At 42.7% G+C, this 15,096-nt stretch overlaps 1 protein-coding gene across 3 annotated transcripts in view; it reads right to left on the bottom strand.

Moving 5' to 3' along the window:
* GPATCH1 (G-patch domain containing 1) overlaps window positions 1–15,096 on the bottom strand; it is a 37,151-nt gene that overhangs the window by 3,845 nt on the left and 18,210 nt on the right. For all 3 annotated transcript variants that reach the window (XM_045846752.1, XM_045846753.1, XM_045846754.1), the window contains 8 exons: window positions 12,647–12,851; window positions 9,348–9,644; window positions 8,210–8,388; window positions 7,783–7,910; window positions 6,212–6,348; window positions 5,710–5,876; window positions 2,769–2,985; window positions 1,268–1,375 (listed from right to left, as the gene is read on the bottom strand). In XM_045846752.1, coding sequence (XP_045702708.1) covers window positions 1,268–1,375; window positions 2,769–2,985; window positions 5,710–5,876; window positions 6,212–6,348; window positions 7,783–7,910; window positions 8,210–8,388; window positions 9,348–9,644; window positions 12,647–12,851 — 1,438 coding nt within the window. The remainder of the gene's footprint in view (window positions 1–1,267; window positions 1,376–2,768; window positions 2,986–5,709; window positions 5,877–6,211; window positions 6,349–7,782; window positions 7,911–8,209; window positions 8,389–9,347; window positions 9,645–12,646; window positions 12,852–15,096) is intronic.

Here is a 15,096-nt window from a genome sequence, read left to right as displayed (position 1 = left end):
GTTTAAAAAACTGATCTCAAACTTTCTTTTTAATGCTAGTTTTTGGAAAACCATTTTCCCTCAATAATCCATAGTCAAAATTAAGTTATTAACTATTCCAAGGATATCAAGGATGTTCTGGAAAATGGACATAAATAACTTAGCTTTCAAGGGCTACACACTAATTTTAAGCTAAAGATTTGAACAACTAAAACAAATAAGAAATACATTCACTGCAATTTTTCAAAACTTCACACTTACTCCTCTCTGCTTATCATCTCTTTGAAGGCTGGGTTAATTAACTAAAACAATGTTCATATATGTGAGCACTATAGGAAACTATAAGGTAGATAATAATTATTTATTATTCATGTACTTGAGCCACATTAACCCAGCCTTCAAAGAGATGGAAAGCCAGTCTGAGCGGTCGAACGTGAGATGTCAGCTTCAGAGGGCACTGACTCGCGGGCAGCCAACAGTGTGGGGGCTGTGGGGGAGGGTGGGGGAGGCGGAAGAGGGGGTAAGGGGGATAAGTGGTAACAGAAAAAAAATATATAAAAATAAAGGAAATTAAATAATTTTTTAAATGATAATTTATAAAAAGATGACACCAAACAGAAGTCATTAACAGCTGAAGATGGGCTATATTTACTTCTGAAAAAATTTATTTTATTTGCTACATTAGTCCAAGTGTAAAAAGTCTTAGAATACCCTACTCCTTGAAGCTCCTTTCCCAATATTTGTGTCCTAGACTTTTATTTCTTTATTTCTATAAGTGACAACATTTGAGATACTTAGGCCTCTACTGTAACTATCTTAAAGTTAAAAAGAAAAAAAAAAAAGCCCTGACCGGTGTAGCTCAGTTGGTTGGGTGTCATCCCTCAAAATGAAAGGTCGCCAGTTCCACTCCCGGTCAGGGCACAAGCCTGGGTTTCGGGTTTGGTCTTGGTTGGGGTGTGTACAAGCAGCAACCAAGCAATGTTTCTCTTTCACATCAGTGTTTCTCTCCCTCTCTTTCTCCCTCCTTTGCCCTCCCTCTAAAAATAAAGTTAAAAACAGAAAAAGAAAAAGAAAGGTTTCTGAGACTGTAAAGCAACAACTATCATGACGGCCCTAGGTGGAGTAATAGGTTTGAACATGTGGCTGAGAACAGATAAACCAGAAACAAATGTGTATGTCTGGGGGGCCTCATGCTGGGTCAGATGGGTGGATATAACACAGAGCTATCACATCTCGGGGACCCTCTGGTGCTGGTGCAAACCGGTGAACCAGGGAGTCGAGAACTCACTGGGGCAGAAGACGGGAGGCAGCCGCGGGCCGAACTCTTCTCTCTCATCAATCTGCATCTTCTGTATCACGAAGGAAGGTGCGGGCTCCGGGGGGGCCGGCTCACTAGCTGAAAACAAACAGGGTATTAATTATTTTCATATATTTGCCAAATATTTATGTGTTTGAGTCTTGAACTAATGTCTGTCACCACCAGATAGTGTGTGCTTTCCTTCACCGTTTTGCTCAATCATCTCGGCTCACACCAGCTGCTGCGGACACAGGTGCTGCAAACCTGTGAGCCCGACCTCCGACCTCACGGGCATTAGAGCTGGGAAGTCAGTCCCACAGGGCACCTGCAGTCAAGTGCACCACTGCCTGTAATATGGGGGTGTATGGCACTTAGTCCTGATCACCTACTGCCACATGAAGGCCTGAAAAATGTCCTCAAAGGAGGGCCATCTGAGAAAAATAAAGTTTACAAACAGGGACACAAGACTATGTTCCAGCTCAGAAATCTCAGTTTCACTCAAAATGAATTATCAATGAGGAGAAAACCTGAGCATAAACAAACTGTCATGTTCACACTAATAATCTTATTTTTTAAAAAACAGATGATTATGTTTTCAGATAGAAGAGATAAAAATAGAAAAAGTCTGGAAAAGTAAGCATCAGAATTTATAATGGTTATCTCTGGGAAGTAGGATTCCAAGGGACTTAAGCTTTCTATATTTTTACACTTTTAAAATTCAAATATATATGACTTTGTGATAAAATGTAAGTTGTATTACATATAAATATAAAATATAAAAAAGAGGCTGACATTTGCAATCACCTAAGAACAAACAATATTTTATAGCTCTATGCAACTTTTTAGTTAGAGGCCCTCAAAAACTATACTAAGTCCAGCACAGACTGACGGGGCAGGCGGAACACTCTAAGACTGAGGCAGGGAGTTTTGCCCACCTACCCGAGCATCTGAAAAGTCTTCCACCCTCGAGAGCGCAAGACAGCCTCCTTTCCTGTGGCAAAACCCACGCTGGGGTCAACAGGACAAGCTGCCGTCCAAGTGCCAGACTCACAGTAACCAGCACAGACCCAGCCTGCCCAGTGCTGGTCGGTCCGGGGCACACAATGAGCCCTGTGGAGAGGAAGCTGGAGGAGCCCCTGTACTAATGACTCAACATTTCCAGTAATTCTGGCATCTCATTATCAACCAGGTTTGGGGGGGGGGGAGCTATCTTTAAATAAAATTTTTAATATTTTTAAATTCCTCTCAACTAGGATAAGGAGGAAAATCAATATTATCAAACACAGCTATCCTAAAAAGACAAGGTATACCAGAGATTTATACTAGATAGATAAAACAGAACTCTGGTCTACCCCAATAAAAATGTAAAAGATTAAAATACCATTTGAATGCTAATTATCTGGGTTTAAAATCACACTAAACAAAGCAGTAGCTGCTCTAGAGACATCATTGTTTTCTTCTTGAGATCCCAAAGTCTGAAACACCGACGTACTATGTGCCACAGATGATGCTTCTGCCACGTCAGCCTCCTGGGAACTTTTGAGGTCGGCCTCCCTGGTACCTTCCTCATCATCCTCACTGTCACCCTGCTCATCCTCAGAGGATGAGGACTTTTCTTCGGAGGAGCTGGCAAAGATGGCCTTGAACAAGTCCATGGATGGGCGGCTATCTTCTCCTTCAGTCTGTGAATCCACTCCTTTGTTTACCAGCTGCATTAACAGTGAAATAAGAGTCAAGAATGAAGAGGCAAGGGTCCAAGGAGCCAATGTTCTAGAACACACACGCACACATATGGATGTTTACATTCATGCACACGGGTCTCCACACCCACATAGTGCCTAACTAAACAATTATCACACACAGCACTTATTTTTGTAGTGTTTCTGATTCAACAACGGCAGAATATGCTGAATGGAAGAAGCAGCTGAAATCTCTCATGGAGACAGGTCATCAATCAGAATTGCAGAGAAAAAATGCAGCAGGAAATAGCACAGTGTCTCTGTCCTATTCTCAAGAGTCTATCTGAGCCTTCCGAGGTCCAGTATTACAGGTGCTGAAGACAGTCTACTCATAACAGTGCTGAAGAGAAAACTGGGCCCTCCACACAATGGGGAGGTAGACGGGAACACATTGATAAAATGGCCACAGAACTTTTTTTTGCAACTACACATCACTCTTCCTAAAAGAAGCCAGATATGAACATTCATACTAACCAAATAAAGAGCCAGTAACTTTGTACACACTCAGTTCAATAAGCAAAAAGCACAGGAATGAAGACAACGAGGCTCCCACCCGCTCATCACCAGGCGGACAGAGGGCGATCAAATGTGCTGAGCAATACGAGAGCCCCAGGGCTGGCCCAGGTCACATCCACTTGAGCCCTTTCATCTTACCACTGGACAACCCGGTCAGAGATGAGAGGCCCCAGAGTGGGTCTGGACTCTCTACCCAGCTCTCCCTGCTCAGGCAGCGGCCACCGCCCTGCACCCACCACCTCCACGGAGCGACATCACAAAGACCCACGTGAGGAGCACTGGCACCAGACAGTGGTATTTGTGGCTTTAAAGTGAACTCTTTTCACAGAAAAAAATTAAAGAGGAAAAGTATACCATTCCTCACTAAAAATAACCAGGGCACACTGGAGAAAGGACTAATTCTAGAGCTGGAACTGAGAAATAAAGAGAGAAGCCCAGAAATCTTACTGTGCCAGAATCCAGCCAGGCCACGCTCAGAGAGTACGAGGGATGTTTCAAAAGTACACAACAGCCAAGTTGAAGGGGCTCCAACTAGCCAAACTAGGACAGTTTGAGCATTAAAATAAACAATGATAATACCCAATTTATCCCTTTGAATAAAATACAAGAAAAGAAATAGTTTGATGAGAAACAGGGTATTTATATGTCAAAGCTCCTAAATACTTATTAAAAATAATTAAGTTCCCCGACCATGTGGCTCAGTTGGTTGGGCGTTGTTCCACAAAGTGAAATGTTGCCAATTCAATTCCCGGCCAGGGCACATGCCGGGGGTGCAGGTTCAGTTCCCTGTTGGGGTGTATGCAAGAGGCAACTGACTGATGTTTCTCTCTTACATCAATGTTTCTCCCTCCTTCCCCCTCTCTAAAAATAAATAAGCAAAATCTTCTTAAAAAAAAAACCCACTTTAAAGATAATAAATTAGATAGGTTAAAATGGTACTATGCAAATGATCAGGGATAAAGAGTGATATTACATAATGATAAAAGAGTCAGCTCACCAAAAAGATATAATAATCCTAAATGAGTATGTAATAAACAAGACAGTTTCAAAATACCTGAAGCAAAAGCCACTTTGGACTACAGTCTGACATTTTCTTATAAGGTTAAATCTATAAGTACAGAGTACCCAGCATTCCCATTACTAGGTATTTACCCTAGAGAAATAAAATCTTTTGTCCACATAAAAAACTGCAAACAACCAAATGTCCTTAAAGAGTACATTTTACTGTACTCTTGGCTGATATTCTTATACTACTTCACTGTAGCTGGTCGTAACAAACGAACAAACTGTGGCACACCCACACAACAAAACAGTATCCCGCAATAAAAAGAATGAACTATTGCTACATGCAAAATGCTAGTAAGTCTCAAAGGTATCATGCCAAGTGAAAGAAGCCAGTCTCAAAAGGCTATTGTGTATATTGTCTGGTTCCATTTATACAACATTCTGGAAAGAGCAAAACTATAGAGGTGACAGGGGTTTGAGGTGAAGAGATGGTATGACTACAAAGAAACAGCATGAGGAAGTTTTTGGTGATGATGTACCACCACTATGTATCCTGATTGTGGTAGTGATTATACAAATCTATATATGTGTAAAAACCACCAAACCATACTTTTAAAAAAAGTCAATTTTAATGCAGATTAATTTAAAAAGTAAAATTAAAAAATTTTAATAAAGCTATTAGAAATAAAACCGACTTTTTATTAAGTTGAACTTACAACTCTTAAAGCAGTGATTTAAAAAAAAACAAACCAATAATGTTTTCTCTGTATTCTCCACAAAGGGGAATACTTGTTATTTGGAAAACTATATTTTCCAATACATATACAGAGAACTTATAACATCTCCTCAAATGATTAAAGCTAAGATTCAAATTTTTGGACTGTAGAGCAGGTGTTGGCAAACCACAGCCCAGGGGCCAAATCCAACTCAATGCCTGTTTTAATAAATAAATTTTATTGGAACCTAGATGTCCCCAATTGTTTTCATATTGCCTGTGGCTCCTTCCACATTCAACAGCAGGGTTCAATAGTTACAATAGAGACTATGGCCCACAAAGCCTTTACTGTCTGATATCTGGCCCTTCACAGAAAGAGTGTGCTGACCCCTTTTTGCCACAGAGAAAGGTAAAGGCCACAGCTAGCCTGGCAAAAAGAAGCAGGAAGCCCCAAGTACCTTATCTGAGAGTGATTCCTTCCCATGTTCATCCTCTGTGTTTACTAACGGACTGGACTCTTGTTTAAGTGGACCAACTTTTGATCTAGCCAAACTTAAGAATTCACTAATGGAATCTTCCTTCTTTTCTTGTTTGGATGTATCCCATCTGGATGGTTTTCTGGATTCTAAAAAGTAGGACATAGACATAACATTAGAATTAGCATGCAAAAAAACAAGTTCTTTATTACACCTCTTTAACTCATTCAAGAACATCAGTGAACCCACTATAGGGCAGGCACTGTGCAAAGTGCTGGGGATGTGGCAGATGCTGGGGCAGACTACCAACCCTCATCTGAACCATTACAACATGAGCCAAGGTATCCACATAAGCAACCTCTTAATGGAGGGAGAGTCTGCACTATATGTATCCTTAGGATTAGATGACCCTTTATTTCTGTCTCCCAGCAGACGAGGTATTGGGACCACACTCAGCACATGGACCTGAGGAAGCCCTACTCACTGTTGGGACCTTGGTGCTGCGGTACTTTTTCACTTGAGGCTTGAGTTGTAGGCAAGGAAGCTGTCTCTGGGAGTGTCAGAAAGTTGAAGACTGAGTATTTGTCACGTTTTACTCTTGGTAAGCCAACTAAAGTTGAACTGGGGGTTGAAAAAAATATGAATATAATTTTAATAACAACTATAAGAATAAAATCTAATTCCTACAAAGCTTTCCATCTCATGTTCTTCATCAGTAGCTCTTCTACTTGGCTAAAAAGATCCCCTAAGATGTTTTCACGTGTCAAAGTAGTCTAGGAATTTATAATAGGTGACTTTAGTACCCATTAATTTTTCCTGATTATAGTAAGCTGAAATTTAACTTTGAAGATGGGTTTCCATCAAGGAAAAGTTCCACTGCTAAAAATACTGTTGACCCCAAACAGCACGGGTTTGAACTGCACAGGTCCACTTATACACAGATTTTTATCAATAAAAACCATAAATATATTTTCCTTATGACTTCCTTGACATTTATTAAGATTTTACTTATTTATTTTTAGACTGAGAGGAAGGGAGGGAAAAAGAAAGGGAGAGAAACATCAATGTGTGGTTGCCTCTGGTATGCCCCACACTGGGGACCTGGCCCACAACCCAGGCATGTGCCCTGACTGGGAATCGAACTGGGGACCCTTTGGTTCTCAGGCCAGCACTCAATCCACTGAACCACACCAGCTAGGGCTGATTTCCTTAACATGTTATTTTCTCTAGCTTACTTTATTGTAAGAATACAGTATGTAATACATATATCATACAAAATAATGTGTTGACTGTTTATGCTATCCGTAAAGCTTCTGGCCAACAGTAGTTAAGTTTAGGGGGAGTCAAAAGTTATACATGGCCCTGGCCAGTGTGGCTCAGTTGGTTGGAGTATAATCCCATAAACCAAGTGGTGGCCAGTCAGGACACATACCCCAGTTGCAGGTTTAATCCCTGGTTGGGGCACGTACAATAAGGCAACCAATCGATGTTTCTCTCTCTCTCTTTTTCTTTCTTTCTCTCCCTTCCTTTCTCTCTAAAGGCCATAAAAAGAAAATGTCCTTGGGTGAGGATTAAAAAAAAAGTTATACATGGACGTTTGCCTCCACAGGGAGTCAGAACCCTAACCACCGCGTCCTTGAGGGTCAACTGCATACCTAAATCTTCTGACAAAGTCTCTGATTAAACTGTTTATGCTTTCTTGTGGTGTTTATAATCAAATAAGAAGGTACTAACCTTTTATAAAGAATTAGAAAACATAAGTACTTTGAATGTAAACTGTGTGGATCATTGAAAAGGTGGCAAATTAGACAAGCATTAAGTTTTTATAGCTTGACATACATATCTAAGTTTCATATCTTCAGTACAGAATGTCTGCTATCTGGACACTGGTTTTGTTTTTAGTAACAAATTAATAGGAGTTAAATCTGCACAATTTGCAACTCATATATTTATAAGTTCATATAGAAAAAGGGAATTTGTATGAGTAAGTAAGAAGAAAATCAGCTTTAACACAGGGAACAGGTGCTGATGGAAGTGCAGGTTTACCCAACTTACTCCGGATAAGGGTCAGGGACGTTAAACCTCTTACACAGGAGCTTGTCAGGGTGCCACTCAAACGTGTCTCGGGTGAGCTTCCCGAACATCTTCATCTTCACGGCCGACTGCTTGTCACTGACATCGTTCTGGGAAAAGACGTCCACTCTGTTTCATCACGTGGTCACACAACTGACCCGACTGCTCTTTCCATTGAAAAGTTTTCAAACAATCTTTCAAAATTACAAAACCCACTTATGCTACATTTTTGCTAAAGAACACTGGAAGCGAAAAGCTTAAAAATAACTTCTAATTCTACAGTACCATGTCTATTCTGATCTTTTCACTGAGGGATTTAAAATATTTGGCTCTGCAAATTTTAAAATATTGGGGCTCTGCAGTGCCTTAATTAAAATGCACCAGGTGCAGGGACATGATGGCTACCGACCTCTTGGTCCCGAGGAACTTCCACTTGGTCCGAGTCGTCTTCCTCCTTTGCGTGAGTGAACCGGGAGGACAAGGTCGAATGGGAGGATGCATATAGCAGGGCTGCCCGAGCAAACTCGTCCCGTTCTCTGCCTCGCTCCCACTCTGTCATACTGGGATCCAGACAATGTTCCAGAGCATCTGCAGTGCACAGAGCAAGAAACCACTTCACTCTTAGAAAAAGCACAGGGCTTAAAGGAGAGCATCTGGTGGTACCACTGTGTCTCTATCGACTTCACTAGAGTAGCCAAATCCTCATCCTGGTTTTTAAGAGCATGACGGGGAGGTATTTGGCAGGCAATAGTGCTCACTCCCTCACAGTGATGCTTCTTTTGAATTCCGTTGGATGGATCAGAGAAAAATATTTGGGAACAAATGCTTGATTAAATCTTTCAAATGAAGAAATTGTTACCACTCCCAGACAATGATAACTTCATCCCAACCACATTCCTAAGTTTTGGCAGAAAAACACTCCTTTCTCTACCTCTTTTTAATGTAACAAATAAACAGTAGGCATCTGGAGTTATAGTAGGGAGTCCAAGTACACCAAGATCTGCTTGGGAAACCAGCCCCCCTAATCTGCTACCTCTCACAAGGACTCCTGCGTGTACCAGCCAGCCCTCTCCCCTACCTGCTGCATTTATTTACTGCAGAGATCACGGAGCAAATCTTTCCCCGTGTAATGGTTCAATAGCCAACTCTCTCTGTAAGTCAAGTTTTAAACTGTGATTTAGGGCTGGATGGTTAGGACCTTAAGATAAAGTGGGAGATGACCTTGTTCTCTTGGTGTGAAATGTATCCCTTTCAGAAGTCAAGCATTCACAAACAGTGAACGGTCTGTAATTTAGCATTAGCCACCACCACAACATGTTCTCTAACAAAACAGCTATCTTTGGGACCAGAGATATACAGAAACACAAGCTAATTGTTCTTGCTTTCTAAGGCCAAGAGCCGGGGCCTGAGATCTCTGCACTGTTTGGAGCAGGACAAAGCAAACACTGGCAGAGCAGGGAACTTCAACTTCAAATCTGGGACTAGGGTCAGAATAGTGAGAACTCTGCCCGTGGCTGAGATAGGGGAGACCCAGGCCTCGCACTCACCTTTCTGACCCCGTTTCATAGTTGCTAAAAACTTTTCGTATCGTTTTTGTTTTTCTGGATCTTTGGCAAAAGGTTTGAAGTTGCTGGCTTTCGTGGTGGCCGCCCCACCACTCAATGCCAGGTGCCAAGAGCAGTGTCCGCTGTCGGGAGAGGAGGGCTGGGCTCTGCTGCCTGAGGCACTCAGGGCCAGGCTCCGGGCCTTGAGCTGAGCTGCTTTAAGGTCGGTTGCCTGCTTCATCTCCTTGATTCTCTCTTTATCTTTCTGGGACAGAAATTCTAACACTGAAGTAGCTGAACCTAAATAAAAACAGTAACAGGAGAGATGAAAAGTATCATAACACAAACATTTACATTTCTCTGTACATACATTTTTAATATCACAAATTTATGTAACTGCAGTATTTTACATTTGGTGTTTCATATTATCCCTGTAAAATAGACAGTAATAAAATAATGAGACTCCTAATTTATAGTTGGTAAAAATGGAGCTTAGCACTTGGATATTTATCAGGCCAATGAGTGGTGGTCCCAGAATGTGGAAACTGACATCCTGAACTCTGGTCTGTGGCAGAGGCCCTGTCCACAGTCCTGCCCAGCACAGGCACAGGGCACAGCTACCATCACTCACTCACTCACGTCTCAAACCCCCACTCAGCACTCCCTCCCTCCTAGACACTGGCTTGGGGCTGGGAGGACATTGCAGACAAGGTCCTGTTCTCACTAATGAGGGAGAAGGACATTAAAGAAGCCAAAAATCAGCCCTGGCTGATGTGGCTCAGTGGACTGAGTAAAGCAAGGGGTCGCTGGTTCAATTCCCAGTCAGGGCACATGCCTGGGTTGTGGGCCAGGTCCCCGGTAGGGGGCGCGCGAGAGGCAACCACACACTGATGTTTCTCTCCCTCTCTTTCTTTCTCCCTTCCCCCTCTAAAAGTAAATAAATAAATAAATCTTAAAAAAAAGAAGCCAAAAATCAACCATACGATTATTAAGAGGAGGAGTGTGGAAAAAAATAGAGTGATGTGATTGAAGGTGACTTCAATGAGAGGGCTGGCAGTGGGGGTGGAGGGAGCGATAAATAGCTTATGTGGTAGGCGGGGGAGGCCTGGAAGGTATCTCTAAAGACATAATATTTTAGGTAACTTATAAGAAAACAAGACTTTGGCCAAGATGGAGGCATAGGTAGATACACTGTGCCTTCCTGCACAGCCAAAAGGACAACAACAAATTTAAAAACAAAAAATAACCAGACCCACCAGAAAATCGAACTGTATGGAAGTCCAACAACCAAGGAGTTAAAGAAGAAACATTCATCCAGACTGGTAGCAGGAGTGGAGAAGGGCAGCTGCGGGGAGAGGACTTGCAGCAAGGCTGCGGCGGCAGGAGGACCGGGGTAGGCAAGGAGGCAGCTGGCGGACCTGGTAGTCCCACGATTATGTGTGGATAAATCGGGAGGAACAACTGGGGAGCAAGACAGACCACACAACCCAGGGTTCCAGCGCAAGGAAATAAAGCCTCAAAACCTCTGACTGAAAAACTCTGTGGGGGTTGAGGTGGCTGGAGAAACTCCCAGCCTCATAGGAGAGGTCATTGGAGAGACCCACAGGGTCCTAGAATGGACACAAACCCACCCACCCAGGAAATGGCACCAGAAGGGCCCAATTTGCTCCTGGGTAGCGGGGGAAGTGACTGAAAGATGTGGAGAGCTGAGCAAGTGGCATCGTTCCCACTCAGACCCCTCCTCCACATACAGTGCCACATCGCAAGTATTCGTTGGGTTGCCTGCCCTGGTGAATACCTAAGCCCCCTTACTACATAACAGTCGACATAACAGTCGAGATGAGACAAAGAAATATGGCCCTAATGAAAGAACAGATTAAAGCTCCAGGAAAAAATACAACTAAGTGACGAAGACATAGACAGCCTATCAGATGCACAGTTCAAAACACTGGTAATCAGGATGCTCACAGAATTGGTTGACTACGGTCACAAAATAGAGGAAAAAGTGAGGGCTATGAAAAGTGAAATAAAGGAAAATGTACAGGGAACTCACAGTAAAAGGAAGGAAACTGGGACTCAAATCAATGGTTTGGGCCAAAAGGAAGAAATAAACATTCAACCAGAACAGAATGAAGAAACAAGGATTCAAAAAAATGAGGAAAGGTTTAGGGACCTCCAGGACAACTTTAAACATTCCAACATCTGAATTATAGGGGTGCCAGAAGGAGAAGAGGAAGACCAAGAAATCGAAAACTTATTTGAACAAATAATGAAGGAGAACTTTCCCAATCTGGAAAAGGAAATAGACTTCCAGGAAGTCCAAGAAGCTCAGAGAGTCCCAAAGAAGTTGGACCCAAGGAAGAACACACAAAGGCACATCATAATCATATTATCCAAAATTAAAGAGAAGGAAAGAATCTTAAAAGCAGCAAGAGAAAAGGAAACAATTACTTACAAAGGAGTTCCCATAAGACTATCAGCTGATTTCTCAAAAGAAACTTTGCAGGGAAGAAGGGGCTGGAAAGAAGTATTCAAAGTCATGAAAGGCAAGGACCTACATCCAAGATGACTCTGTCCAGCAAAACTATCATTTAGAATGGAAGGGTAGATAAAGTGCTTGCCAGGTAAGATCAAGTTAAAGGAGCTCATCATCACTAAGCCCTTATTATATGAAATGGTAAAGGAAGTTATCTAAGAAAAACAAGAAGATCAAAACTATGAATGGTAAAATGACAACAAACTCACAACTATCCACAATTGAACCTAAAAAGAAACCAAAAACAAAAACAAAGTAAGCAAACAACTAGAACAGGAGTAGAATCACAGAAATGGAAAACAAATGGAGGATTATCAGTGGGGAGCGGGGAAGAACTGGGGAAAAGGTATAGGGAATAAGTAGCAGAAATAGGTAGAAAATAGACAGGGGGAGGTTCTGAATAGTATGGGAAATGGAGAAGCCAAAGAACTTATATGTATGACCCATGGGCATGAACAAAGGAGGGTGGGGAATAAGGGTGGGAGGGGGTGTGCAGGACAGAGGGGATAAAGGGGGCTGAGGGGGATGGAACAACAGTAATAGCATTTTTTTACAATTTTTTACAAATAGCAATAAAATACATTTTTTTAAAAGTAAAGGATGTACACACTTACGTGTGTTATTCACAATAAATAATTTTATTCCGACAGTTTGGGAATACAAAATCATGGAAAAAAATTTCAATGGGAAAACATCTTTCCATTTTGATTTTGTTCACTCACATTATTGTAAATTTAATGATTTTAATCTTCTCCATGATACATACCTTTAGCAGGTGTTTCTCCTAGCAACTCTCCCCGCTTAGAGGCATTCAGTTGGTGCCTACTATGTGTCCCTTGGTCATGTACTGCCTTTCCAGCTGACTCTGATAATACTTGAAGTAAGTGGGAGTTGTCTGAGGTTGCAGCTACCACAGGTCTGAAATAATGCACTGGTCGATAGTCCCTTGGCAATTCAGGTGGTGGATAAATCTTTTAAAAAAATACATGCCACAAGATAATCATGTTTGATTTAAAAAAGAAAACCCATTACCCCTGAGCATCATTAACCCCAGCCTTTCCCAGGCTAACATCCAGCAGGCAGGCAGGCAGTGCTGGGAACACACTGTCCAGGCACCCCGCCGACATCCGTTCTGGACCCACAGGGTCACCAGAACCACGCTGTTCTAACAGGCAGATATTTTTCATATCCCCCCTGTCCACTTCTACACACAGATGCTAATGTGCATGCTTTATCTGATAAGAACAAGAACGTTGAGAACAGCTAACACAGTGGATGTGCAGGCCCACGGGCAGAACTAGTGGACTGCAAATCAGAAATGTCAGAAAAGCATGATTCGAGGTGTAGAAAAAAGAATAATTTTAAGTAAGTTACTTTTAAATTCAATTTTTTCTGGTTATGTTTCAGTTCCAAATTGGAGCTGCAGGCCTTATTTTTTTATCTGAGGTATTTTTTAAAGCTGACTGAGCTGAAATTGAAGTACAGTGTTTGAGAAAGTGTGGGCATTCATGATAGGAGAACAAATAAGCTAAAAAAGAGTATTAGACAGACATTTTTAAATTACAGCACTAAATGGTCTCTCTTGCACTAGGTCTAACAAACATGTTTATGGACAGTCCTATCTAAGCTGTTTCCTCGATTTTTCCGCTGCCTGGAACTCTGAGCTCCACAACCAGCGGAGCACTGAACGCTAAGGCAGGTGTCCTCCGCCCAGCTACACGCTGGGCTCACCTGGGGCTTTTAAGAGTAATGAAGCCTGCGTCCCACCCCACAAAGCTGGCAACAGTTGGAGTTTCCCAAGCTTCCCAGGTGGTTGTAAGGTTCCCAGGTGGTTCCCTGGGAGGGCAGTACCTGGCACGATGAAAATCCATAAAACAGTGGTATTACCACTGTTAGGAAATCACATTTTTATCATCTTAGCTTGATCACCTTCTCTGAGAAACTGCCTCCCCAGCCAGCAAACACTCTCACGATACTAAGACACAAAAACCCAGAGGGTCACGGCAGAAAAGGGTTGCGCACACAAACACCTTTTTCATGTCCTCCTTCAGATTCAAAGCATTGTAGAGGTGGCGGTTTAGCCGCATACTCCAAAAACTTGCCTGTCTGTGAAAAACTAGGGGAACACGGTCCTCTTCTGAGTAGCTTGTGCCCAAAGCCCTGCTGCAGCGAGGAGCCCCCAGGAACCCAGAGCCTGTCTGTCCATGCACACACTCGGCCCCACACTGTGTTTGTCTGCCTGGCACCCCCACTGAATAGGAGATGATGGGGGTCAGGACTTCGTCTTATTTATCCTTGAGCCCTGAGTCAAATGAGGACTTAACCATTTTTAAAAGTTATTTATTTTTAGAGAGGGGAAGGGAGGGAGAAAGAAAGGGAGAGAAACTTCAATATGTAGTTGCCTCTAGTGCACCCCCCACTGGGGACCTGGCCCACAACCCAGACATGTGCCCCAACCAAGAATCAAACTGGTGACCCTTTGGTTCACAGGCTAACCCTCAAACCACTGAACCACACCAGCCAGGGAGGCTTAACCAATTTTTGTACTCCCCTTTCATAAATGTAAAAAACTCGCATTCTCCTCTGACATAGTTGACATTTCTGATAATAATAGCCACTTACTATGCACCCAACACTGCTCTGAATATATTCTGCTCACTGTAACAACACATTGACTATCACCACCAAACCAATCACAGTCACTGTGATACCTCAGGCTGCACTGCTCCTGGCTGCCCTGTTCTGGAGAGCCTCAGGCCAAGCCACAGGTGCTCAACAAGTGTTCACTGAAGAAAAAACAAAAAGCCCACTACCCAGGACACCAAAAAAGGGATGCCAATGAGGCAACCTAAATGGGGAAACCTAAAAAAGGGATGCCAACGAGGCAAATGGCCAGGAGACCCTCCTGAGCCATCAGCACACACAACTAACTTGTGATGGCCACCTAGGGACGGGTGACTCTGAGGGGTGTTAAAGAGCACCACTTGGCCCAAGCCGTAACAGAATCTCATCAAGACAGGACTCTCTGAAAAGCGCATGGAGTTCTGCCAAGACTTGGCTTGCACATAAGTGGCTTCTCCCCCCTCTGCTTGCCCAGGGAACCTCACCCACATAGGTTAATCTGCCTCACAGCATTGAGGCGTCAGGGCTGTGAGTCATTACAACCTTTTGAAAGTTTCCTACTTTTTCTTAAGTTACATTCAAGTCCCTAGAATT

This window comes from Phyllostomus hastatus, unplaced genomic scaffold, assembly GCF_019186645.2.
Source record: "Phyllostomus hastatus isolate PE091 unplaced genomic scaffold, TTU_PhHast_1.1 phas_contig_5, whole genome shotgun sequence".
NCBI classification, from domain to species: Eukaryota; Metazoa; Chordata; class Mammalia; order Chiroptera; family Phyllostomidae; genus Phyllostomus; species Phyllostomus hastatus.
The sequence above is the reverse complement of the archived record's forward strand: the minus strand, read 5'-3'. Positions and strand labels throughout refer to the sequence as shown.